Below are 26,593 nucleotides of genomic sequence, written 5' to 3'. Positions count from 1 at the left end.
ACACATGCATACAGTTAAATAAAATAATATAAATGGACCTGTTGATGTGCATGTGGAACCTTTAATTTACCTCTCTCCCATCTGCACCAGACCGTGGATGGATAAGTATATTCAAGCTTTTGGTAAAGCATACTCAGCATTTAATTTTAAAAAGAATATGCATGCTTGATTAAAATAGTTTGTCTTTAGAGCTTAATTAGTATTATCAGCTTAGTGAAACTGTCTCTTTTAAAAGCCCAAGTTTATACATATGCACTGTCCTGAGACATACTTGTGTGAAGTTTATGCTTTCATCGTATCAGTCATGTACAAACAAAAATTATTATTTGTGCCTCACCAACAACTCCTTTTGTGTCGTGTTCCCTTTTTTTCTGTGCAGGGCAGTATTCCTCTGCCACAGCCACCTCTAGGCAGGGAAACTGCTCCTGGTTTTCTAAGAGCAGAGACATCAAAGCACTGCTTAACATGGACCCTTCAGCCATGTCAATGACATTTGCCAAGCACACTCATGGCTGCTGAATCACTTTGCTGAATCAGGTGTGTCTTCTTTCTATCATTGCTGGGTTTTGCCAAAGAAAAGAAGACCAACAGCCCCCTGCTTCCAGCCTCGACCCACTCACCAACCCTGGTCATGCTGCGGTGCCTCTCTGGTAGCTTCAGCACAGCCACTGGCACCCACCTCATCTCCTCAGCCAGCCCACCTGCTCTGGCTCTGCTCCCCAGACAGACTTAGAGATTTGCAAAGGCTTTCCTTATACAGGCAAAATGTAAATGCTCTTAAGCACCCCACCCATCTAGGACTAGTAGAGAAGGAACTCTGCTCTGTAGTATTCAGAAATTTCAGGGACCAAGCTCTTGAGCCTTGGCTGCTTGTGTTAAAACAAAGCTTCACGTATGCACTGAACATCAGTGCTCAGTTATCTGAGCCTACTGAGTTAGGTGTGCCACCATGTACACCCCCAGAGCCCTGTGGCAGCCTGTGGCAGCGGGGCCTGGGACAACACCTGCAGCACTTCCATAGACACGGAGCATGGCTTACACCTCAGGTGTCAGTGAGCAGGAAACAGGCTGTGCAATTTCTGGCATCGAGCTCTAGAGACCTCTGTCTCAGCTTGAAGCTCAGGAGCTGATGATGCTTTACACAAATGCCTCAGCAGAAAGATGGCTCCTGACAGTAGAGAGCACTTTAATTTAGGAAACAAAAGAACAACAAGGTTTGGCTGCTGTAAGCAGAAGCTCAAACTAATTCAAAGCCCCAGTGTGGAGTAGATTTCACACTGAGGAGGATGAAGCACTGAGACAATGTATCTGGGGACTGGCAGACACTCTGCCTGTTCAAGTCTTTAAAAATCAAGTTTGGGATGTCTTCCCAAAAGCCACATTTTAGCTCAGACAGAAATTATGGACTTTTATATGGGACTTACTGGATGAAAGTCTAGACCACGCACATGCAGAGATCATGCTGCATGCCCACAGCAGTCCCTTTTGGCTTTAAAATTATATTTCAGATTACTTTCCCTCCCATTTTAGATTTTGTGACTATTTAAAATTGTAATTTCTCCTGGTTTAAAAAAGGAAAAAGCACACACCCATGTGCTTTGACTGAGTTTAACTAAGGCTTATGTTTGTAAACCAGCCATAATCTGAATTATATTATGTTAAAGCTGTTCAATATTCAAATATTCAAATGCTATTATTTGCAGAAGAATTTTGCAACTCTGCAATAATACTATTCCCATTTCTCTGAATATTTTCATTAACTGTATCCAAAAGACTACCTGCAAAAATCCAGCTTTAAAATATTATCCTCAGTGAGAGACTAAGGTGGAAGAAATACACAGAATCTTTCAAATTCCCTTTGCATTTGTCTTTAAAGAGATAAACAACAAAATAATATTAAACAGACCTTCAGAGACAGGAAACCCCTCTTTTTCCACAAATAATTAGTTTTACGAAGTCATTTGAAAACCAAATGCCCTATAAAAATGCTGTGTATGCTTTTTACGATACAAAAATTGGTGTAATCACACATTTAACACAACCTGAAATGTATCATTCATTGAGTACCCTTCCACATATTCTGTTGACAACTGAATTAATTTAATACTTATATATCAGACACAATTATTTATATCAACTGGAACTATATGTTAATTATTCAATAAACATAAGTTCACGGGACTGCTGTGCCACGTAAATTCTGTAACAATACATTTTCCCCAAAAGTAGTAGACTGGCTACTTATTACCTTATGAAATACTAGCAACATTACAAGGAAGAGTTAGGAAAAAAAGGCATGCTTTACTACACATATTAGTAAATTGATCTGGTAAGTATTTTGATCTTCTGTTTGTCTATTTTTTTAATTACCTTTTTTTTTCTAAATAAAGTATTTGCATTTCTTGCAAATAACATTTTTAACACAAGTCCTCTGTGGATACTTGTCACAACACAAGTTCACAAATCGCAGTGTCTTTTTTTCCTCCATTCTATCAAAATATGTATGGGGGGGAGAGCAAGTTTAGTACTTTGTGAAAAATCTAGACAATAACATCTAAATCTCCCATCATAAACATGAAATATGAAAATGTAGGGATGAAGTTAAAGTGTAGGAACAGGCACTCCTTAGCTTTTGTTAGAAATAGTAGGAAAACCTGCCAAACACATTGCTTAAATCTGTCACTGAAACTGGTCCTAAAACGCTGAGGAGTTTGCAGTGCTACCGTTGCACACGGATGGAGCCTGCTATTGACACTTGTAACAGAGCAGGGGGGCAGGGAACCACACCACCTCCATAATTAAGAGTCTGTGTCTCCAGGATGTGGCTACTCTAATGATGTTTTCCAGAGTGGGTCCAAACAGCAAGACAAACTTGTCTGGAGCTCCCTGAGGTCTGGAGCAAAAAGAGGGAGAGATGTATTGTTTATTTGTTCACACATCAAACCCGCCCAAGGAGGCTGGATATGGACTGGCTGGACAAAAACCTCTCCAAATACCCTCCCCATACAGCCACAATCAATATCTGCTGTCTGCTGTAAGTACCTGCACACACTTCACACACTTCAGAGAGGGGACAAGGGGCTGTCAGTGAAAATGACTCAAGTAACTTTACACTGCAGCTTTAGCACTAGGACTAAAAGGGGCGTCCAGAACAGCTGAAGGCAACACTTGGTGCAAGTGATGGATAAAATCATAACTCCATCTTTTCACTCATCCTGGACTAAGCATGCTTCTTGGACAAGGACACAATGACTGTGCCTTCCCCTTGCTGTTCCTAGCACTGGGAAATATAATCTTGCTTGAAATTGTCATGCTCCCCTGATTGCTGGGTCTCTTTCAGATAAACAGAGAGCGGAAAAAATGTAATTCACAAACAGCAAAAGGTCTTTGCCCTGCCACAAGAAAGTCAACTTCTGTGCAATATGAGAAAGGCAAAAAAAAATAGAATAACAAGAGTGATTATAAAGCACAAAAAGACCTTGAAAGTGAGTTTTGGTGAAGAAAGGTGGTGCCAAACACAGAGCATGCCCAAACACACAAATACTAGGAAATGCATTGTCCCTTGCATATCCAATGATGGTGTTTGTGACAGCCCTTCGACCCAGAGGCAGCACACTCCACCTCCTGCCAAGGTGCTACATCTCCTGCTGCCAGGATTCATACTCTGCCTCACACAGTTTTACCGTCTTGACGTATCTGGTCCTGCAATTTTTTCTCTGTGTTTTTCTACTCCTCAACTTTTGCTTCACTAATAAGCTCATTAAGTATAGCAATGTAATCAGCATGCAATTTTCCCCAGGGGATGGAGAGACAAAAGAGAAGGATCCTACATGACAAATGCTATCATTTCATTTAATGTACATTAGGCAGGTACCCAAATACCATGTCTGTGGGCTTGTCACAGCAACACATTAGCAGAACAAAATGAGGTGGAAGGGCTGCCTTTATCTTCTCTGTCCATAAGCCTGAAATATCACAAACCTAAGGAGGAAAAGACAAGGAGAAGGCTGCCTCTAAGAAGAATCTCAGAGAGGAGAAGGGTGGCAAAAAGCAAGACAGACACAGAAACACCCACAAAGAACTACAAGATCTGGAAAGATCGAGTAAGCAACAGACTGCAGAGGAACTTCCTGAAGTGTTGTGTCCACTGTGAAAGGCTGGAGATGCTGGCATGTTTCTCACGCACAGGGCTATTGCCAGAGGATGGGACAGTGGCTGAAGTCAGCAATGAGCTGTTTCCCAATGGCTGCAAGACCATTTCTCACAAAGAGAGATATTGCCAGAAATATTCTTGCTCAAGAATGCATCCTGTTTCTACCACAATTCTGTTAACATAGTAGCAGAATACTGTTAGCTGTAGTACACTAGCAGTACTATTGCTACTCTAGTATATTGCTACTGGAGCACATTACATGGAGAATGTGCCTTAATAGGCACAAGGCCACGTGTTTCACCCAACTCTACAAAAATTATATACAACAGAATGCACATGCCCTCTGTCCAGCACTAATGCACTATGTTATTCATCCATCAGACAGCTCAGTCAAACCCAAACACTGCCCAAACTTAAATCATGTTGTCCCAGGGACAACCTTAACATAAAAATCACTGTATGTACACCATAAGTACACCAACAAAGCATTTGTTTTGTCTTCCTCAGCGTGTGGGGCATAAATTACAGGAGTAAAGTAGGACCCAGATGGCCTTGTGCAATGGAAAGGAAAACAGACACTCATTAAAATGTCGTCTTCCCCTCTGCTTCCAGGATGGGTCAGCAAAATTTCTCCAGAACTAGGAGATCCTTTTTCAGTCTGCCAGATACATTCAAGGGAGAAATATTCAGCTAGAAGTCTTTCTGATTAATCTGTCACTGGCCTGTGTTGCTTTTGGGACAGCACACCAGGACACTGTGCTTCCCCCCCAGCTGAAAAGCTCATAACTGTGCTTCCTGTATTTAATGTATGTTTTTCAAATACAGCTGCAAAAATTAGCTTTCACAAAAGGGCCTTGGTAACAATACAAACATTTTTTTCATCATTTTTTATCCAACCAGTTTTTTCTCTAAAACATGCATTCTCTTACACTTCTACTATGCAACAAGGTGTTCCACTTCCACGAAGTGATGAAATCAGAACACAGAATGACACAAAGGGCATTTAATTATGAGCGCATTACTTTTTAAGACCTGGACAGAAAGCAACATCAATTTCCTGAAAAATATTGTAATCCATTAAAAAAATAGTAATTTTTGAGTTGTTTAAAAAACAACTTGTATATTTGAACTTTATCATATAATTTTAATATTAAAAAAATCCATATATAGGTAAATATAATGATTTGAGAATATCAAATCAGCATAGTAAATTTAATCACAAAACATCTTGCTGTTGCCAAGACAAAAGGCAATGAGGACCAGTATGTCTACATTAAGCTCTGACAGTGTAATAACATAACATCTATGTTGGAAATAACTAAGTAAACAAAAGGAGGAATAAGACTTATTTTTCTAAGTCACAGGTATAAAATTATGCCATCATTTCTCCATAGAGACTAGGGGACAAAAATATAACATTGTGTGATTCCATATCTATAAACAACATTTATCCAAGGAAAAAAGGGCACAGTTGCTTTTTCACCAGTCTAGCTTTCTTCATCAAAAGTTTGCAATACCTAAGAAAATAAAGCAAAAAATTAATTGCAGTTTTTGAAGTAGAATGGCCTCCAAATGAGTTTAGAAACTTCTGTCATATCAATCTCATTCATTTTAATATGGTATTCTAAGAATGAGAATATGCTCAGAAAATCCTGACAATATAATTTCTTTTTAACTAGAAAGCATAACTAAATTTTCCAATGAAAAATCTTAATCAAAAATCATTACTTAAATATTTTGGAGCAACTAGATATGAATGGTAAAGACAAAAAAAAACAGCTTGTGCCTGTTCCATATTTCTGATTCCAAACCAGAAAAATACCTGGCCATCTTAAATTTAAAGTCTTGATCTTTAAATTACTGTATGTTAAGTCCAGTATTATTGTGATTTAATTTAATTTTTCTGAAATTAATTAGGAGATTCTTAAAGGTGCCAAAAAGCATTAGATAAGTAATTTCAGCTTTGAAAAATCTCATTAATGATAAATATATGGAATGAAGATATCACAGCAAATTAAAAATTATGTGAGTCTTTCAGGGAGGGTTTTTTTAAAGTATTCTTGATCTAATATCCATATCTGTTAAGTCCGAAACAGTATTAAATCCTTTTGAAAGCATCTTCATTTTCAATATTTAAAGCAGTTGAGCACTTCAGCTCTGATCTAACAAAACAGTTAAGAACATAAGTATATGACTGTAGAATTAAGCACGTGCATATTTTCAGTATTAGAGGCTTAATCTGTCATTTTTCCTCATGGTCTGTTAAACAGAGAAAAAAATATATTTCTAAGGGGAAACCGTAATAAGCGGTAAAAGAATTTAGGTAAATATACACTAGCAGGGAGAACATTTGGCTCCCTGGGTTTTTAAGAAAGAAAAAAAGAAGAAAGAAATTCTATTTTTGACAAACTTATTTCCCCTATCCTGCTTCCTGATGTAGGGTGCTTTTTCCAGGAATCTTCAATATGTTTCTCTTCCCTAATTATTTACTTTTACTCTCCCTTACCCTACTCCTCAGCTAGATGCAACATCATCCCTTAACTGCTTCTTCCTTTTTTCCAGTTTCTTGCCCAACACCCTGGGTGCTGCCCGCAACCTCTCCTGCCCCGGTCCCAGTGCTGTCCCCTCCTCGCTGCCACCTACTGCCTCTTGTCTCCCAACCATTTAGTTTTGCTCCCTAATGGCCAGGAAGAGTTCCTGTTTTCACCCCATGCTTTCTTTTTGTTTGAGGCCAGCAAGGTTTTTACACTCTTTCCAGACTGATGTCTCCAAATTCTGTTATTCCTGTTTCTCCTGTCTTTATATTCGCTTCATCCTCTTTCTTCAGTGTTTACCTTGAACTAGTGCAATTTTAATCTTCATTCACTTCTGACTGAAGACCATTACTGTTTTCTCCTGTCTCAGTCCCTTGATCCAGACTTAATAATGAACTCTTCCTTCTGATCTTTTATCCTTCAAATTTCTTTTCTTTGAGGAACAGCTTTCCTCACCTGCCATTCTGCCACACCTTTTCTGATACCCAGCCAATTGTCCTCTCCATCTGGCCTTACACACTGACCTTCAGCAGACTCTTCCTACATTGACACACACAACTATTCCATTTCCTAGGAAGACTCTCTGCTTTCATTACTTTCCTGCTGCCCTGTGCACTTTTGACTCCACACAGTGAATTGTGCACAGCTGGCTTGGTAGCAATGTGGCTGCAGTAATATGAAGTTTAGCGTGAAATGAAAAATTTACTGAAAAGCAGGACAAACAGTCTGACATTTCACCCACCCTCATCTCCTTTCAATCAATGTCCTCTTCTTGGACAAAGACAGACAACACTCTGTATTATTTTAAAGTCCTTGCCCTCATCGGCCTAAATCTATCGCCTTTGGAGAAGTTGTTCACCCGCTGTATTTCTCACAAGTGCACCTTTATGTGGCTCTGACTGTTCCCTGTCTTGACTTCACCTTTCTGGCAGTGTGCCCGCTTGGCTGAAAAGAGTCTTAATGAATTGAAAATACAAAAAGGGAGCACACAAGTGTAAATAAAGATAGGCAAGACAGGAGGAGAACAAAAGCATTGCCTGGGCACTCTGGCACAAAAACAGGAAGGCAAAAGCCCAGCTGGAGCTAGCAAGGGACATTAAGGTTAAAAAGAAACTATTCTACCAGAATGCTATTCACAAGAGGAAGGTCAGGAAAGATGTGAGTCTGCTGATGAATGGGGAAGAGACAAGTAACAGGCATCAAAGAAGAGGCTGAACCACTCAGTGTCCTTTCTTACAAGTCTTCATAGACAAAGCCTGCTCCCAAGTCCCAGCAAATATCAACCCCATTGAGAACACACAGGGCCGGTCAACAGCAAAGCAGCAAAAAGTTAGAGACTACTTAGAGGAAACCAGGTATGTTCAGATCCACCAGGCCAGGTTTCACCAAGGATTTGACAGAGCTGACTGATGTGACTGTGAAGCTGTTGTCAATCAGCTGTGGGAAATGAAGGTCAGAGGCCAAGCTCCCTGATGACAAGGAAAAGGCTGACGTTATTCCCATCTTTATGGAAGGGCAAGCAATGCAATGAAGGGCACCCAGGGAATAATTAGTGGGTCAGCCTCACCTCAGCCCCAGGGGAACACCCTCCTGTAATCCATCTCTGAAGACAGGACAAGATGGCTAGCAAGAGCAGCCATCATGGATCTTTCAAGGGAAAATCCTGCTTGACTCCCTCACTCTCTTCCATGAAGGAAGAGTCTGAAGGGAGAGCAGTAGAGGTACAATGGATTTAGACTTGTGATACTACCTCCCTTTTTAAGCTAAGGAAATACAGGTGGGATGGACCCACTGGCTGCGAACTGACTGGACTGCCAGGCTCAATGGCTTGACATGCCACAGATGGCCCGGAACAACAGGGACATGCACCCTTGAACACCTTCATCCTGTGCTGAGATGGAAGTTACCATGGGCAAACACGCAGGACACATCAGGTTGCAAGGAAGGGCAGGAGCAGACGGATGGAACAGCCACCGTGTCCTCAGTTTCCCTCCTGTCCAGTGCCTGGAAAGGCTGCTTCCATAAACACAAAGGGGAAAAAAAAACCCTGTATATTTTATGCAGTGTTTCAAATCAACTGTCTTGCTAAAGTGGAGAGGATTCACACAGCTCTTTTAGAAACAGCCTTTTTTTCCTTGGAGTTTGTGCTCATGAGCCAAGCTGGCAGATGCAGATCTTGTAGCTCAGGTGATGAAGCAGACCCCATGAGACAATGAGTTTCAGCAGGTTAAAAATCATTAATGTTTCTATTACTTGTTTGATTAGATGATTAAAATGTCCCACCAAGTGTGTTTCCAGAGATGTGAACTCAGAAAAAGAGGATTCCTGTGAGAGAAAAGGTTTATGTTTTGGTTTGTTTGGGGTTGTTTTGTTTTTGCCATTCAAAGTGAACTCAGCTGCTCTTCTTTTTTAGCTGCCATGCTTTCTTGGTTTAATCCTGTGGGGGATTTTTTCCCCCTATAGCTGTGTCTTGTTTTCTTTGCTTGTTTTTGCTCCTCCTAAAAAATACAGCAAATTTAATAGCTCTGTGAGGCTTATGTATATTGTTGTTCTTGTGACTGCATTATCACTGACATTTAATGAAAATGTAGTCCCTGTATTTTGTTAGCCAAACATGCAACTGCTTTTAACTTGCAATAACTGCATAAGCCCATTAAGAGATGCTTCCTATTATGCTACCATATTACTTTACAGATTTCACAATTTTTAGTGGAATAAAAAGTTTAATTGCTCCTCAATTTTGGGAACAACAGTGCTTAACATCTTGCACTAGATTCCTGCCTCATCTTTTGCTGTTACAATCTGTGTCTATAAAACCTTTCTTGCAGTTAAAATTCCTTTTGTGCAGATAGATTCTGTCATGTGGAATGGCAGGAATAAAAGTAAATATATTTAGTGAAGTGTAACATGAAGAACAAGGCAAATTAAACAAGAAAATGAATCATAAGCAGTGCTTCTATGCTTGCTATGTAAGGCTCCAAAAAAGCAAACAAACTCTTTCTTTCTGACAGACTTCTTTATTCCACAAGATTTCTGCCCATTTTGAAGAAAGAGAAATACTGAAATTCATTATTTCCTTTTTGTGATGAAAATCTGTACCACAAGACATGTTTATGGCTGTAGTGAGGTCTGTCCAAGCTAGGGAGACATTCAAGTTTCACTAAGGGCTGTGAATTCATGAAGAAATACCAAGAACCCACTCAAAAGTAATCCATATGTAAAATACACAAATGCACCTCTAGCCAAGCAAAGAGGTAAACACTTTTTCCTAAAGGTTATATCTTCCTATTTGGCTGTCCTCCAGAGTTCACATTGCTCCACTTGCTAGGCAGTGAAGCATTGGTGTTCCTGCTCCAGGATCTTCTCCAGGTGGAGCAAGGGTACAGTTTGCAGGCAGCTTGCTGGTGCCAACAGGGGCAAGGACTCCTATCTCCTAGCAATCCCTTCCTGCTCTCCAACTCATGGCCCTGTGACATCTAGTACTTGTCACAGAATCACAAAATCACAGAATCATTTAGGTTGGAAAAGGCCTCCAAGATCATCAAGTCCAATCTTCGACCAACCTCCAGCTTGTCAACTAGACCTTGGCACTAAGTGCCATGTCCAGTCATTTCTTGAACACTTCCCTGGATGGTGACACTAAGAACCAAGAAATAACACTAAGGAAAGAAAATATCCACTTTTTGCTGCACTAGGGGTCTGCACTTCTCAGCGAGGTGACCCAGCTGAGAGCAGGGTGCATTGAAGGCTGAAGTAGGTGAAACCCTTGGCAAGGCCACCCTTCAATACCCTCTCTCATAAAAGCATTATTTGAAGTGGTCACATTTAAAAACCAAGACAAACCCACTCCCCAAACCTAAACTACAACTTTCCCTTCCTACTCTGCAAAAGTTTTTCCAGTGTCATCTAATGACATTATTCAGCTGATGGTTCTAAGATACATAGAATAAATACTTGTTTCACTTCTATTATTTTCCCTTTCATAGCAAGAAATAAGACCGTCTTACTGATACTGGAAAAAAAAACCCAAAACTGTACAGAGCTTCTGTAGGATAAGTTGTGAGAGAATCTCAGAAACATGCCCATGAAAATTCAGGTATTTGACTTATTTGAGAAAATGAGCTTGACAGTCCAAAATGTTGGCATTTCATAACTTCTGAACAGCTTCTCAAGCAAATATGGAGTTCTTTGATTTAAATGCAACTTTCTAAGTCTAAAGTTGCAATAACACACAGCTAATGGTGTATAACATTTTCCATCATAAGATCAAGTTTTAAGTTGCTCATAGCATGCAGGCTCATTGTTTTCATAGAAAATTTCCAGCTGTGTAGTTTTTAAGAATAAAGCTGGGGCACTCACAGTGTTTTGTTTGATTCTTTGGGTTTTCTTTAAGTAACAAAATTGTAGCTATTCCATTATTGTGTTTGAGCATGTTTGCATTCAAGAGCTGAGATACGAGGTGCAGTAGAGGAGGTATGATTTCCAAGGCTCAGACCATTTTATTCTGCTGTGTGAAAATACATCCAATCCACCTGAAGTTTTAAGCTGCTATAAGAGGTTTATCTGTTACACGCCACCAGCAAAACTGGTCACAGCCTCCACCTTTCATGAATTTTTTTTTCATGATGTCCCAAGTGAGCTCTGGCTGGAAAGTGCTGGAAAACTTGTATATCTGTCTTACTTGTCATATTTATGTGGTTTCCTTGCCCAACAGCAGAAGACAGTCCAGCTGGTACAGCACTGGTAGAAAGAAGACCACCGGAAAGCCAGAGGAGAGGGATCACAGGGTGGAAGAAGCAAGGATGATAAAAACCACTGGAAAATATGGGATCCCAGGCCTGGAGAGAGAGCCCAGGGTTTCTAGGTCTTTGCTTTCCAGTAAATATGTGGAAAAATTCCATGTCTGTTTTCAGATGGCTGGTGGATAGAGAACTACTTTCAGTGGTACCCATTATGCCATTAACTCAAGCGAGAGTTCTCTGCCAGGATTTAATGGTTTTAGCCTTCCTCACAGCCACTTAAAAATCAGTCCGTCCTTAGAAATGTCTGTATTTTCCCTAGTTGTTAGTGGAGAGGTTTGTTATCTTTTTTTTTTGTGAAGAACCTTGTGTTAAGCAAAGCCATAATAAAAGCACAAAGAAGCGCTCAGAAACAAGAAGATTCCCAAATTAATGTTATTTGAGCAAATGTAATTTTTATGTTCTTGTGCAATGCTAGACAAGTTTCTCAAATCAGATTTTCCAGACACGTTCACTAATTGGGCATTTCTCATTGTCTGGATGCTTTTTTTCCTCAAAGCAATTCAAGCAGGGATGCAATATTTCACTGCAGTGGAAGCTGTTCATTGAATATATCAAGGTCTATTTAAAAAATCTAAGTACCATAATCCACTATTTCCCTAAAATCCAAGTTTTCACCCAGACTTAAAGTCTAATTAACACCAAAGTAAAAGTGTAAATCAGTTTTCAGTCTGGCCCACGTGTAATTTTAGAGATGCTTGAAAATATATCCAAAAATGTTATTGATCATGTTGCTGAGGTGGGAAATTTCTGAACACAGAATTTTTAACAGCAAATTTATTGTAAAAATATTTATAATAATGTCCCTAATATCTATTCTCTTTAATATATTTCTAGAAAATAAATTAATATTAAGATCTAGATATTAATTATAAATTTTAATAAATAGTAAAACAGGTTTTTAATTCTTTTGGTAGGACAGAGTTAAGAAAATGGTATACAGCAGGATCAATCATAAAGAAATGGGGCATAGGCCTGAGTGCAGAAATAGTGACCAAGGAGGCTCGATGCCATGGCAGATCTCCCCCAGCCATGGGGATGACACACTGTCAGCATGACAGTCAGCATATATGACAGCTCTTTTGTGGGAATGTTCTATTTACAGGAACAGAAAGAAATAGCTATTTGTAAGTTGCAGAAGTTAAATAGATATAGGAAGTGAAATATTGGCTTACCTAAACATGTGAGTTATCCAACAACAAAAAAAAAAAATTAAAGGCAGTTGCAGTTATTTGTGGTCTGAAAGATTTTAGTTTCAACGCTGCATGTTCTAAAGCTACAGACATTTTCAAAAGGGAAATAAGAGGGATACATTTCAAAACTTAATTAGAGGGAAATGTACCACAGACCCTGCCAGTCTATATCAAAATCAAGAATTTATAAAAATATCTTAAATGGTTACTGATTTCAAAGGACTAAGTACCTTTTCATTTTTAGAATACTAAATAGAAGGTAATTCTAACAAGAGGGTATTCTCCATGTAAGAGATTAAAATGTAACAGTTAAATCTCCTAGTTTCCAAATTAATATGAAAACCTCAGTTTCCTCTTGCAGTTCAGTCTCATTAAAAATCCTTTAGCAGATCTATAAATTAAAAAATCATTGTGGTGTATTCTTATGATACACAAGCTTTTGTAAAGTAATATTAGATTCCTATTTTGTACGCAGAAAAAGGAAATAAATTAACTCCTGGGTAATATCCCTGAAACATTAGCAGTATGAATGGTGCTGGAGCATAATTAGATTTGCAGAAACTCTCTCCTCTGAACACCCATACACTATGCTATTTAGGGCTAGTTTTGAAAACTGTAATTAAACAGTCAGAAAACCACTGGAAAAGAAACAAAATAACCAGCCACATAAAAGTCACAGGGAGAAAACAAACAAACAAGCCCCTGGTTGATCGTTTAGGTTTCTTAATGAGTTCTGGTATTTCCAGTAAGTTACAGAAGCCAGGAGGAACCTGAGCAGCCAGCTCTCTTCCTTTCAATCTTTAACAACTCTATTACGCTTCAAAAAACCAAATCACTGCTCAGCTTACTAAAATAACATTTTTCTCCTGTACGCATTCTTGTCAGATAAATCTATAGTTAATAATTCCTCTCTGTCTGCTCGTTTACCCATACAGAAACACCAGGAGAAACTCAACTCCCAGAGCTCCTGCCAGCCTGGAAAGGATTTTCAGGGGCTGGGAGTTTATAGTTGGGCTACAGCATGGCATCCATAGAGCAAGGAATGCTCTCTTGTTTCTTCACCTCTGGCAACAGTGGCTGGCACAGGGCTGGAAGAGCCACCAGGTTTGTGGAGAACTGGTGGAACTCCAGCTCGCTTGGAGCTGAGGGCACCTCTGTAGCCCACCATACCAGCAAGCTAGACAAAGCCACTGGACCTGTGATGCTCAGCATTTCAGAGTCAGAAACAAGCCTTATTTAAGGGACAGACAGGACGTCACCTCTTCTTCAACATATTCATCCATCTCTCCCTGTTCCCATCATGCCACTCATGCAGTTCGAAGCAGGTGGAAATTATTCACGTTTGCCTACCGGGGATTCCCTTGGCAAATGTAACGCTGGATTAGAGAGCTCACGAGTTGTCTTCCCGGCGGCTCCAGGGCCAGGGAGCACAGCTAGCGGACAGTCTGCCAAAATATGCCTGGTGTCAGCTTACAGCTCTTGAGGGAGACTCCTAATTGCCATAAATTAGCTGCTACTACCTGGTGGACAGCAGAGAATCAAGGAGCTCTGACTTGTTGCTGTCATTCCGCCCTCGCCCAGATGCTGCAAAGGACATCTTGACTTTGCCAGGTGCTCTGACAGCTGGCCAAGTGAGCAAGGAGCAGAACTCTATCCTCCCCCCAAGTATGGCCATTCAGGCAAGGGACATGGAGTGAGGAGGGGCACCAGACCCATTATCATCCCTGCTCTGCATCATCTCACTGCTTGTGTCGCTGCTAGTCTGAATTTAATCTGTGTTTTCTCCTTGAATGCACGGCCACAGCCGCACTCAGTTCACAGCCTTGGTCAGCTGTCTTTAACAGTGTTGTGAACACCCAAAATGGCAGAAAAAAATGTAGCCAGCACAAATCTTCACATAAATATAGCAGGAAAAAGACAACCAACCAACCAACCAGGTAAATATGCACATGACTGAATTCTGCCCTTTGTCTCACACCCACACCTCTGAGATGGAATAAAAGGCCGATTTCAGTCCTAGGGTACACAAACACTGACTGAGGTACAGCTCACATGTAAACCCAGGCTGAACTGGATATAAACATGTCAGTGTGGCTTGGAGAAATGTAGGCAATTGAGCCCATGACTTTGGTCAGCTCTGGCTGCAAGCCAATAGAATATCATGGCTTCTATACCTCCAATCTGTAGAGCTGTATGAGACTAAAATTTACAGGTTCTTACTCCTCATTCTGTACATAGAGAAATCTGGTTTTCACAGGGACCCTGATCTGGGAGTTCCCGTTGCTGAGTGGTCAGCAATGCTAGAAAAACTCCTCAGGTAGTGGGCTTTGCTCTACTGTTTAGGCAGTCAGACCATCAGCTCTCTTCCCCTGTTTGTAGAAATCTTTTTTTATAAGTGATTAATGGAGAAATACTAAGAAATACTAAGAAAATGAAAGACAATTTGGGTATTATATTCGCACGATATACATGAGATTTTTGTTGTGTGTTTTGCTAGCTGTTTATCAACCTACCAATCCTCACCCCCAAGAAAAAAACAAAACCAAACCAAATAAGAAAAGGCCAAAATTGGAGGACAATATGGCACAAAGGTCTCCTTTCTCCTTGGCTCTTTTCAGAAATAATAGCATTTACCCACAGAGGACACACAACAGCAGGTTCAGGTTGCTTTCCACAGTAGAAAAGAGATATTTTCCAACGTATTTCTTTCAGTTACCTGCAGTCACAGAAATGCATTGATCCCTTAGGCTGGAGAGGGGACCCATGGACAGATTCTCCACCTGTGTCAAGTGGCCCCACACCAGCACGGCCAGACCTTGCTGCTGCCCTTCCTCCCTGCAGAAGCAGCCTGTACATTATGTCGTCTCCCAAACAGCCTATCCTGCACCTAGTCCTTACAATAAAAAACCCCAAAACAACAAAAACACCTTAAAAGTGGAAAATGAGCACAGAAGCCACCTTTTCTTAGTCTTTTCTAGATATAGACTCAATGATTCACAAGGAAAATCAGAGAAAAGTCATGAAGAGCTTTTGGTGGTAAAGCTATTCTGATCTATTCTAGCCTGAGTTAACTGAAAGAGACTAAGGACTTTTAAAGAAAGATGTAATTATGGCATAAAGCTAGTATTGGTATCTTATAATCTTTCATTAAGTAATTCTGAATGCACTGTAGGGTGACTTTAAATAGCACAGAAGTATCTATTGGCATAATACAGAATACTAGTAAGTAACTCCCATGACAGAAAAGCCTATGTATTTGGGAAAGAACTGTGAAATCAGTGAAAAACTTCACTTTCCTAAATTAACTCTGATAGCCAGCTTTTGACACTGAATTTTTGAGTCATTATGTTTGAATAATACAAGGGGGTTGGTATATAATACACTGCTTTAGATTAGGTTTATCAAGTGTGTAATAAAGCAGGATGTTCATCTCTTTTGTCTTCTGGGTGAGGACTCTTTTATTACAGTGTAGTATCTTTTGTCTTAATGCTGCTCTGCAGTGGATTGCCAGCTCATTAATTTTTCTGCTATAACACCCAAATCCCTTTGCTGATCAGTGTGCTGAATGATTGATTCCCTGCTCCCAGACTAATTTTTTACATTGGACTGCATTTACCATCTGGTAGATAAATCATCCAAAACACTAAAATTCAGAGCCTGGTTGCAGTGATCCTCTTTGTTTGTTCAGTCAGCAGCAGGAATATCACTTGCAAATGTGGAGGTTGTGTTCTCTCACCTGGATAACTGTTCCATATTGCAGAAACAGGTTTGAAAAAACAGCACTGAGATAACAATAAACCTCTTCTCATTAACAAAAAAAAAAAAAAAAAAAAGAAAAGAAAAAGAAAAAAAGAAAAAAGTAGGTATCTCTTCTTTGTGTTTTCTAGCCAAAATTTTTGTTTAATTCCTGGCATAGCCACTTATTTCTTACATGAAAAGGAGTATTTCTTACAGCACAGAACCAATTTTGCACATTTCAAACACATTTAACTATTTTCATAAAGACATCCTTTGTAGTTGTAAACACTTGCACAAGTGAAGAAAAGGACATCCTTTGCAGTTAAAACAGAGAAGAAATACAATGAAATAAATTGCCTTCCCAACCCATGTTTAATATGAGAAAACAATTCTATAACCTCAACGGGAGCCTGGCTGTTTTATTTTCACTTTTATAACCCTGAAATGATACTTCCATAAAATTATACTTCCAATCAAGACAGTGAAAAGAACTCTGCCTCACAGAATTGTCTCAGAAAAATGCTGGGAGAGGTGAAGGACGAAGAAAAAGCTGTGGGAGAGATATGGTGCTTCAGGAAAAGAACCATTCATCTGCCTATTGCATGTGGCAATATCACTCAGGGAGGGGGCAGGGCATCCCTTTCTTTAGTCTAAGGATTTTTTGCTGCTCTTTGCTGCCCTGGAGAACCCATTTGGCACAACACACTGACCTCTGTCTCTCACAGAGGGATCAGGCAGAGGCAGCACACAATCAGAGTCAATACTAATTAGCAAAATGTAAACATTTCATTAGATCAATGCTCCCCTGAATTTTTAAAGTAACAAACTTCTATCCAGCCACAATTTTTTATCAAACTTTCTACAGAAATACCTGTTGCTGTCTCCCCCAATCAACTAAAGACTTTACAACTTGTTCATGTGTTTTATGGACACCCTCAAGGATTAAAACTTGTATTTTCAAAAGCACTCATTCATTTTGAATGCCTAGATTATTCTGAACATTTTCTGCACATGCACAAACACCTTTAACACAAGCTTTTGTGTTGCTTTTGTTAAGATTCTTGTTCAGTTTAAAACTTTAGAGGAAATACAGCCACTTCTGCAAATGATGATCATCCAAACACTCATTCTTTGTAGTCATATGTGAAGTGTCTCTGAATAGGAAAGAAAGAAAGTAAAACTCTTGTGAGGTACAACAAACTCCTCCATACACTTCAGGCTTAAGCAACAGGACACTTTGTCACCCACTGCTGAAATATATGTGTTTATGGGAGGTTTTCTACAGCCATAGACAAGCAGATGTGGCAGCTTGTCTTCACGGGGAGCTGTGTCCCTTCTTCCCTCACCGCCTGCAGTGCTCTCATCAGTTAATAACTGGGACCAGTTAAAACACTCCCTAAAGCAGTGTCTTTTTGTCACCCACAGGTGAACACTGATGTGTCCGACTCCTGAAGCTGGGTAGAAATGTGCCAGTCTGGGAAACAGTCAGGGCTGGATCTGGGATAAAGCAATTGGAGCCCCTAAAGACATGCATTTTGTGTTCACCTCGAACACACTATGGTGATCAAGGGTAGATTAGCCAGGGTTCACACAAATCCTACTCTCTGGCCTGCCTGACCACCCCCATTCACCCCATCTGCTCCCACATGGATCCCATGAGACTGGTGTGAGGCACAGGAGATGCCCCAGGGCCTTTCCTTGAGGAACATGGCTGTTGCCTGCCAGCAAGCCAGGCAACTGGAATGAGGCTACCTACAGCTTTGCGGCCAGGCAGAGCCAGATCTCAGGAGGTTTTGGCCTCCAGACAAGACCTAAGAAGTACCATTTCATGTCCTGAACGTTCTGTTTGTCGACATTGTACCTGTTCTCTTCTTTGGCTGCACGCCAGGGGATGGTCTATGCATTTCACAAAAGTACAGAGAGTTTTGCACTTATTTAAGACACATAGGAGCATGCTGAGGTCTCAGCCTGGTAGAAAAGGGTGGAAAGGACCCAGGAGCTACCAAGACACGTCACTTCAGAAAAATTACTGCCAGTTTTGTCTTGTTCCAGATTTTCTTCCCTTTAATTTTTACATGTTTTCCTGCTGGTCTTAATTACCGCTCTTTTTGAACCGTGATCGTGAGAGCTTGAACATGGTTGTATAGTGTGGGTGTTTCAAGACTGTAACTGCAACTGAATTTATTTTTATAATATGAAATCTAAAGAGAGGTATTACAAGGGTTTAATTTTATTCTAAACCAGATCCTTTAAACACTGTTACTGTAACACATAATCTATTATCAGAAAAGTCCTGCCTTTCCAGTCCTTAGAAATTGTCTACTATGATGAGAATTTAAATTATCCTAAAATAAATCCTGATTTGCTAGTCAAACACTGCCTCCTCACAAACCGCACTACGACCAACGAGGCAGCTTTAGAGCAACTTAAAAGAAATTGAATACTGATATCAGTGTAACATTAAATTGCTCTCCTAAACAGAGAAATTCACATCAATAGATATGCAAATGCATGCAGAACCTGATCTGTCTACCAGCTCCCAGCCAGGCAGGTCTGGGGATGTAACCAGATCTGAGAGAACAGGAGTCTTCCAGCTACTCTTGTAGCAAAGACTTTCCCTGGCATCTTGCTCCACAGAACACAGAAGCTCCCTGGCAAGAATCGTGAAGAGAAAAAAAGACCTGGAAATTTTTCTCTATTAAAATAAACAAACAAATAAATAGTAGAACATATGACCCATAAATCCCAGATACTTAATGGCTCCACTAATGGCACCACTAGATACTGTCCTAATAGTACAAGATTAAATAATTCTGCTTTCACATCCCCTTGAAGCCATCTGTGAACTAAATTAGAACCAAAGAGACATTGTAGCTGTTCATCAAGACAAATAAACAGATTTCAGGTTCTCCCGGAAACTTTAATTTCATCAGATCACAGTTTTGACTGCTGAACTTACTCCTAATCAGATTTTTTCTGTAACTTCTTAGCCTTTTGTGGAAGAAAAATATCATGCAAAGAGGACTCATTTTGCCAAGAAATGGTTTCATAAAATAAAATTTATTGTCAACTGATTTAGTGAAAAAGCTCTTTTCTACGCACTTATGAGTTCTGCAAAATACAGCTCCTCTCTCTCACACTCTCTCTTTTTCTTCCTCTATTTCTCCATATTTCTAAATTGTTAGAATTTCAAGATGAGCTAGGAATAAACTACAGCAATTAGAAGGGACTATTTAGTTTACAGCATAGTGTTTAATTATAATTTTCTTATTATCTAAAGCTATTTTGGGGATTGAACAATTTTTTTAAAGAGTAATTCTATAAAGAATGTCCTTGGTCTTTGGTTCTACAGAGTATTACAGTCAGTTTAGAAAAAGACAGGCTTCCACCTCCACACCCACATGTCCTCTATCTCCACTCTGGTTCCACAGCATCTGTACAGACTTATCAAGGAGGATATGCAGGAGTCTCAAGTCAGAAGACTAATGCTTTTTCCACCATCCCTGGTGCTCAGCATTTTTCCTCCCACAAATGTTACAGCTACTGTTATCCTGGGAACTATTGCCACTGTCTGCTTTGTGGACACTCGCCAGTCTGACCACAGGCTGGAAAAGTCACAAGCGCTTTCAGTTGATGGATCAATGGTGGAATGTGATAATCTCTTTACAGAAAAAGGGTACAGCCTCCTGTCAATATCAGTGGGATTCTCTGCATTTGTACCTCTCTACCCAAAGTTCTAGGCTGCAGCTTCTTTCTTTTTCAAGTCCAAGTAAGTATTAACTCTCCCCTTTATCCAGTCTACTGTCAACTCTAGAAGAAAACTGACAAAATATAAAATACTTATTGTTACATCAACAGGAAGAAAAGGACCAGATTTCTTGTTTTTGTCTTAGAAGAATTATCAGAGAGATCTTGGTACAGAAAGATGTTTCCTTAGCAGTATTTTCCACAACAAAAACAGATTCTTTTCTCCTCTTTTCAAAAAACCAATAAAGAAATTGGACTCAATCCAATCCCCTCAGTCAAGTCTCAATTGCTCCATCACGCTACCAGTTCCCACTAGTGACAATGATGGAGTGACACCTGTTACAAGATGATTTTCTGCTATTCTGACACTTTCAATTCTACTTTAATTACCTTTCGGCTCTTTAATCAGCATAAGAATCTGTACTGCAAGGACATTTCATGTCTAGGCAATTACACTAAAGGGAAACAAATATGTGCATGCTACTGTCCAAGTTTTAATTTCTCTTTTTAATAATTGTTTTTACTTTTTACTTATAGCTGATTTATATTCATGCCTTATGATAGTTTCTCAAAGTGAAATGCAACCTGACTGAGTTTAGATCATTTGCTTCAGAAGTTCAATTGGCACAAACACATATCACATTTTATTTGGCTTGACTGTTATAATTCATTTACAGGAACATAACTCATAGTATCTTAGATAAAATAACCAATTATTCTAGTCCTGTCTAGATCAAGTGTATCTATGCAAACATAAAAAGACATGTAATTCTTAAAGTATGATAATTTACCTGAACCTGCATCTCTCTTCCATCCCTTCCTCTTACATTCTCACCAATATGGCTGCATATCTTTAGCAGAAATTGGTTTTGCCCTGTGTAACTTAGAATGATATACTGAACAAAACCCCTCATCCACTTAATTTGAGTAAAAAGAACAAAGGGTATGTCTGTTCTAGCTGATAAGCAGAGATGAAAGCCAGTCTTGAGGCCACATCTCATTCTGGTTCAGAGAGTCCCCACTGAGCCCAGGCAGAAACCACGGCTGAGCTCCAGAGACCAGCAGTGCCTGAGGTTTATATCCTCCAAAATCCACGTTCACATCTGCCACGTGGACTGGGCCAAGGGAGCTACATGCTTGTGTTCACTCTCCCTTGTTACAGCAGGGACAGCCTGGATCCAAGCTTCAGACAATGCAATAGTTTGGTGTGAGAAAGAGTGCAAATCATTTTGGCCAACTCACTAATAAACTTAAGGCTTCATCTCAAGTGTAGACATACCAGATGTGAGTAACTTTAGATCCCATCTTATCCTAAGGAAAAACAGATACAACAGCTCATACACAACAGGTGTCCAACAATAGTAAGTCTGGGGGATCCCTTCTACAGGATCTGGAGAACAGACATGAAGGCATCTAAGAAAGTAATGTAAACAAATGCACCATATTTGCATTTAAACAGGATCTCATCTTGCTCATTCAATCCTCAATAAGCTATCCTGAAACAACTTTATCTTTACTCACTTCACTTAGAGAGATCTTAAGAAAAGCAGGGGTAACACACAGTCTATGGGGCTTATAGGTGCTGCATAGAATCGCCCGTAGCAAGCCTATTTTATCACAAGGGAACTGCACACTGAAAGGCTTACCAACACAAACATATTCCTGTTAATGAAAATCCCGGGTGTACACATCCATACCAGTGCACTGAGCAATAGCTCTCATTGAGTCTGTGTACCTTCCACCAAAATCTGCAGCGTTTGGTCAGGTGTGATCAAACAGGTGACTGGAGCGGATCTCACACTGGAGATTCAACCGGACTAAAACTGAAGCTGACGATGCCCATGCACAGTTTGTGTCTCTGGAGAGCACCATCGGATTAAGAGCTCAGGAAGTAACTGCATGCTGTACTTACCTTTACACAGGGGATGCTCAATAACCCCCTGTAGTTCACAGCCCTTACTCAGATGAGCCTGAGCACAGCAGCAAGCATCACACCACTGGCTCACAGACAGTCAGGGAGTATCGGGAATGTTACAGAAGAAGACTACAGGTAGCACTGGGAATAATATAACATCTCCTAAACACCGGCCTAGGACTCTCTTCTTCAGAAAGAAATACCTATTTTGTTTTTACCCCATTCTGGGTAAAAGGGGGTTATTTTATTTCAGTAGCTTAGCAAAGTATGGATTGACAGATGAACAAACACACACAAGTCCACATTGTCAATTAACTCGAGATATATCTTAATTGTCTGTTTCCTGCTCTAATCACTTTATCATATCTTCTTCCCCTGGCCAGGGATGATTCAATTATATCATAATTTAACAAAAGACCAAGCTGCAATGATTCTGCCAAAGGAGCAGAATCAAGGCTGAAAAAGCCATCTTAATGTTCATGTTGTCTGCCTGTGTACTCCACCTTGCAATGTTCTTTTGTTACAGCAAACGCTTTCTTAAGCAGCATATTCTGTAGCAATAAAGGAGAGGACTTCAGCATTTCTGAAAAGAAATAACAAATAAATAAAGGTAGCTACATAATCTAACGATGATAAAATGTTACAAGCCCAGGAACCATCTCAAGAAGTGCGAAAAACCTGTTAGGGCAGCAGGTCAGACTGCTGCACATATTAAACTTGCAAAACAGAAGAAGAAAGGGGAAGCATTTTGCTTCTTTGAATATGGAAAGCAATTTGGAGAGTTCAGTCATTTGAAGAAGTAGTCGTAGTGTTCTCAAGTTTAACTTTCAGTATAAACAGCAAAGTATGTGGTAGCAGTCCACTGAGAAGGGTGCTAATGCCAACATCTGGCCCCAGGTGTAAGTACAGGAAACTCATCTTTTTCAGGGGCTAGCTCCTTCAGTAAAAGTTAATGAAGCTGTGCAAAGGTAAGAGAGGGGAAAATCTGACCCAGATATTGTGTGTTGATGTTAGTTCTTTCTAAATAAAGTTTAGTACTGAAACCCTGCCATTTTCCATGAAACAGTTAACACATAGCAGAATCTGACTACTGCCTTTTAAACAAAATTTTCCTTCCATATTTTTGGAGTTACCCTGAAAAGAGCGCCTGCCACAAGTATGTATATAGCACATACATTTGCTTGTGCCTATTTTTAGTAGAACCGAATCATGCTGAATGCCTTCAATATAGCATACGGTTTTCTAATTCCAGGCTGGAAAGCCCTCTTTCTGTGATGGTTTCTAAATAATGATATCCTTGTGTTCCACGTCATCTTAGAAACTTCCTCATACATTTCAGCAGCCCCCCCATATTTAATCTCACTGATTTATGCTCATGCCATGGTCTAATGATCCACATGTCTCTGATGGGTAAGCCGCTAACGCCAGTGACACATTAACCTATTAACCTCTCTTTAAAAATAACCGTCATATTCATACAAACAGAATGAAAAGTCAGGCAGCAGCAGCAAAACAGTAGCGTTGTGGTATCATACAGTAACACAGCGTATATCTGAACTGGGTAAAATGAAGAAAAGAGGAGCATTTCGAGAACGTGTAGCAGATTTATTATATTGCAAGACCATTTTGCCACAGTTTGCTGGTCTGCGAATTTGATAGCCTGCTTTAGCAGCATTATCCGTATTGTAAAATGTAATTGGGAGGAAGATCACTCTTCCATTCACTCATTTCTTGAAATCTGTTGTACAGTTTTAGGGACCTTACCCTGGAAGGTACTGAGTGTTCCTTCCAACGTGTAAATTGCCTCCCAATCCTGCTGAAGACAATGGGAGCGGGGGGCTCTGCGCACAGGGCGAGAAACCTTCATCACCTTGGAGAAGGCACTTTGCACAGCTCTCGCTGGCGATTCGTTCAGTGGAATAAACCTATCTTTTTAAAAGGCAGGAGGAGGCATGCACAGCCATTTTTCAGAGAAAAAAAAAATCCGTTTTCTAAATAGTAGTTTTAGAAGGCATATAAATCTTTCTAAAAACCTGTAAACTTTATATTGTACGTATTTACTTTCTTCTACTTTAAAACCACCATATCCCTCATGATATAAGAAAACGTGCTGCTGTCAAGCCTAACCAATCCATCCACATTGTAACCTTACAATACCAGCATATAATTATGCATATTATGTATAAGTCATGCAACCAAAACCAGGAAAAAAGCTTTTTCTGAGCACATCAAGGAGTATTTTGCTGCCTACACCTCATCCAGAGTGAATCTATACAACAGCCGGCAGAAGGACGGACAGAGAGGCTACCCCGGGTCTGGGCTGCTCACAGCAAGAGTGAGACCCAAGAAACAGCCCGTGCGAGCCGTCAGGGGCTGCGCTCACGGCTGCCGCCCAGTTCGCACCCTCTGCTTGCGGCAGGACGGGCACGGGGCAGCGGGAGGGAGGAAGGCAGAGGAGGGGGCGGGATGCGGGCAGCCCCGGGGCGGCCGGCGCGCACCTGCCGGCACCGCGGCGGGGGGCAGCGGGGAACAACAAAAGCTGAGCGGCGGCGGCGGCGGCGGCAAAGCCCTTCCCTTCAGCGGGGAGACCTTGGAGAGGGGCTCCCGGCACCCCGGAGAGGGCCATCTCCCCGCCGGCCGGGGAGCCGGCTCGCCGCACCCGGGGCCGGGGCGGGCGCCGCTCCTTTGTTTTCCGCCGCCCGCAGCGCCGCGCCGGGCCGGGCCGGGCGGAGCAGGGGGGCCGCGCTCAGCCCTCCCTCCACGTGCACGCGTGGGCCGCCCGCAGGGGCGAGCGCGGGGCGGGAGCCGGCGGGGCATTACCTGAGCAGTTGATGCCTTTCCCCTTGCCCCCGCCCTGGCACTCGGAGCCGGGCAAGGGGTGAGAGGCGCGGCCGGCGGGCAGCGCGGAGAGGGCGAGTACCAGGAGGGCCGAGGTGTAGCAGAGCGCCAGCGGGGGTCCCGCCCGCAGGAGCGGCCGGGCGGCGGCCGGGCTCTCTCCCAGCATGGCGAGGGGCGGCGGAGGAGCAGCGCCGGCGGCAGCGGGATGGCGGCGGCAGGCCCGCAGCATCAGCCGGAGCCCGCGGCGCCGCCCGGGCGGGACCCTCCTTTCTCCGCCGCGCCGGAGCGCACCTTCAGCATCCCCGCCGCAGCGGCCGCACGGACCCGCCGCCGCCGCCGCCGCCGCCGCCCGGGCGCGGGCAGGGCTGTCCGCGCCGGTGCCGCGCTCGGTCCGCGTCCGTCCGCCCGCGGTGCCGCCTCGCCCCGGCCGCGCTCCTTTGTGCGCGGCGCCCGGCAGCGCCGCCGCTCCGCCTGCAACAAAGGGAGCGGAGCCGAGAGGCTGCTGCCGCCGCCGCCGCCGCCGCGGAGGGGGAGGAGGAGGAGGGAGAGAGAGAGCGAGAGAGAGAGAAGGGGGAGGAAGCACACGTGATGGCAGCCCCCTCCCCCGGGACCAGAGGGGAGGTGAGGGGCTTCTCCTCGCTCGGCGGGCAGGGCGAGCGGCGGCGGCAGCGCCCGCCCTCACGGCGGGGCCGCCCCCGCAGGGAGCGGGTGCGGGGTCCCGGGGCGGCGCCGGGCGGTAGCGGGCACAGGCGACAGGCGTGCGGGGATAGCACCGATGGGTGAATGGAGCAGAGAGGGTCCCCAGGGGCGTCGAGGAAGAGGGACCGCTGGCACAGCGTTTGCCACTCTTCGGGGTGGTTTTTTATTATTCACTAATAAGCCGATGTGAGCGGGGCTGGGAAAGAAAGCAAAGAGACTATCTCTGCTATTGGTTAATTGTAAGGGTTGCGTTTAATTTTTACTGAACAGAAGTCCAGCACACATAGCAGGAGCATTTGTACCAGTCCAAGTAAATTAATATTTTACGGTGAAGGCAGTGAGTTTTCTAACACTGCTTTTACTATCTACGTGTTTTCCAGTCCCTTACATGGAGACACTTCAGAGGTCAGAAGCACTGCACAGGCTTGAGTGCAGATGCTCAGCATGTATCTGTGTGGCTGAAAGCTCTGTGTAAATTGACAGCACAGTGGCTGGTTTTACATAGTGAAAACACAAGGCAATGCCTTACATTCAACGAGATTTTTTCCTGTCTCAGTTGTCACATTTCATGCAAGTTTTTTAATCCACTGTGCAAGCCATTTGTTTTTCAGGAACAAAAACTGCCTCTTTCCTTGATGTCTTTGCTGCTACATGCCGCTGATGGGCTGTACGGTGTAGACCTTGTGTGAGGAGATTTGGCTTGCACTAAGGTATAGCTCTTGTGTGAGGAGACCTTTGAGTAGTTTGTTAACCAGAGCAGTCAAGAGCAAGGCCATAAATCCAGGAGTAAGCTTTGGGGAGGCACAGTGGTCAGACACATAAAGTCAGATTGTTGTCTGCTTAAATACAGCAGTGAAGAAGTCCTGTATTACTAAGACTGAGAGAGCAATTTCCTTTTGGCATAGGGGGTTCAGCACTGGCTGCCTCTGCCAAGTAAATGTCCTTCTGTAATTACTTGGTGATGCTAGATGTGAGAA

At 42.0% G+C, this 26,593-nt stretch overlaps 1 protein-coding gene across 2 annotated transcripts in view; it reads right to left on the bottom strand.

The window, feature by feature from the left end:
- Nucleotides 1-25,188, bottom strand: part of TMEFF1 (transmembrane protein with EGF like and two follistatin like domains 1) — a 113,749-nt gene extending 88,561 nt beyond the window's left edge. For both annotated transcript variants that reach the window (XM_069005914.1, XM_069005916.1), the window contains exon 1: nt 24,900-25,188. In XM_069005914.1, the coding sequence (XP_068862015.1) occupies nt 24,900-25,146 (247 nt within the window). In that variant the 5' untranslated portion in view covers nt 25,147-25,188. The remainder of the gene's footprint in view (nt 1-24,899) is intronic.
- Nucleotides 25,189-26,593: the final 1,405 nt, after the last annotated feature.

Source organism: Aphelocoma coerulescens, chromosome 2 (genome assembly GCF_041296385.1).
Source record: "Aphelocoma coerulescens isolate FSJ_1873_10779 chromosome 2, UR_Acoe_1.0, whole genome shotgun sequence".
Lineage (NCBI taxonomy): Eukaryota > Metazoa > Chordata > Aves > Passeriformes > Corvidae > Aphelocoma > Aphelocoma coerulescens.
Note: the sequence above shows the minus strand (reverse complement) of the source record. Positions and strands in the feature narration are given on the sequence as shown.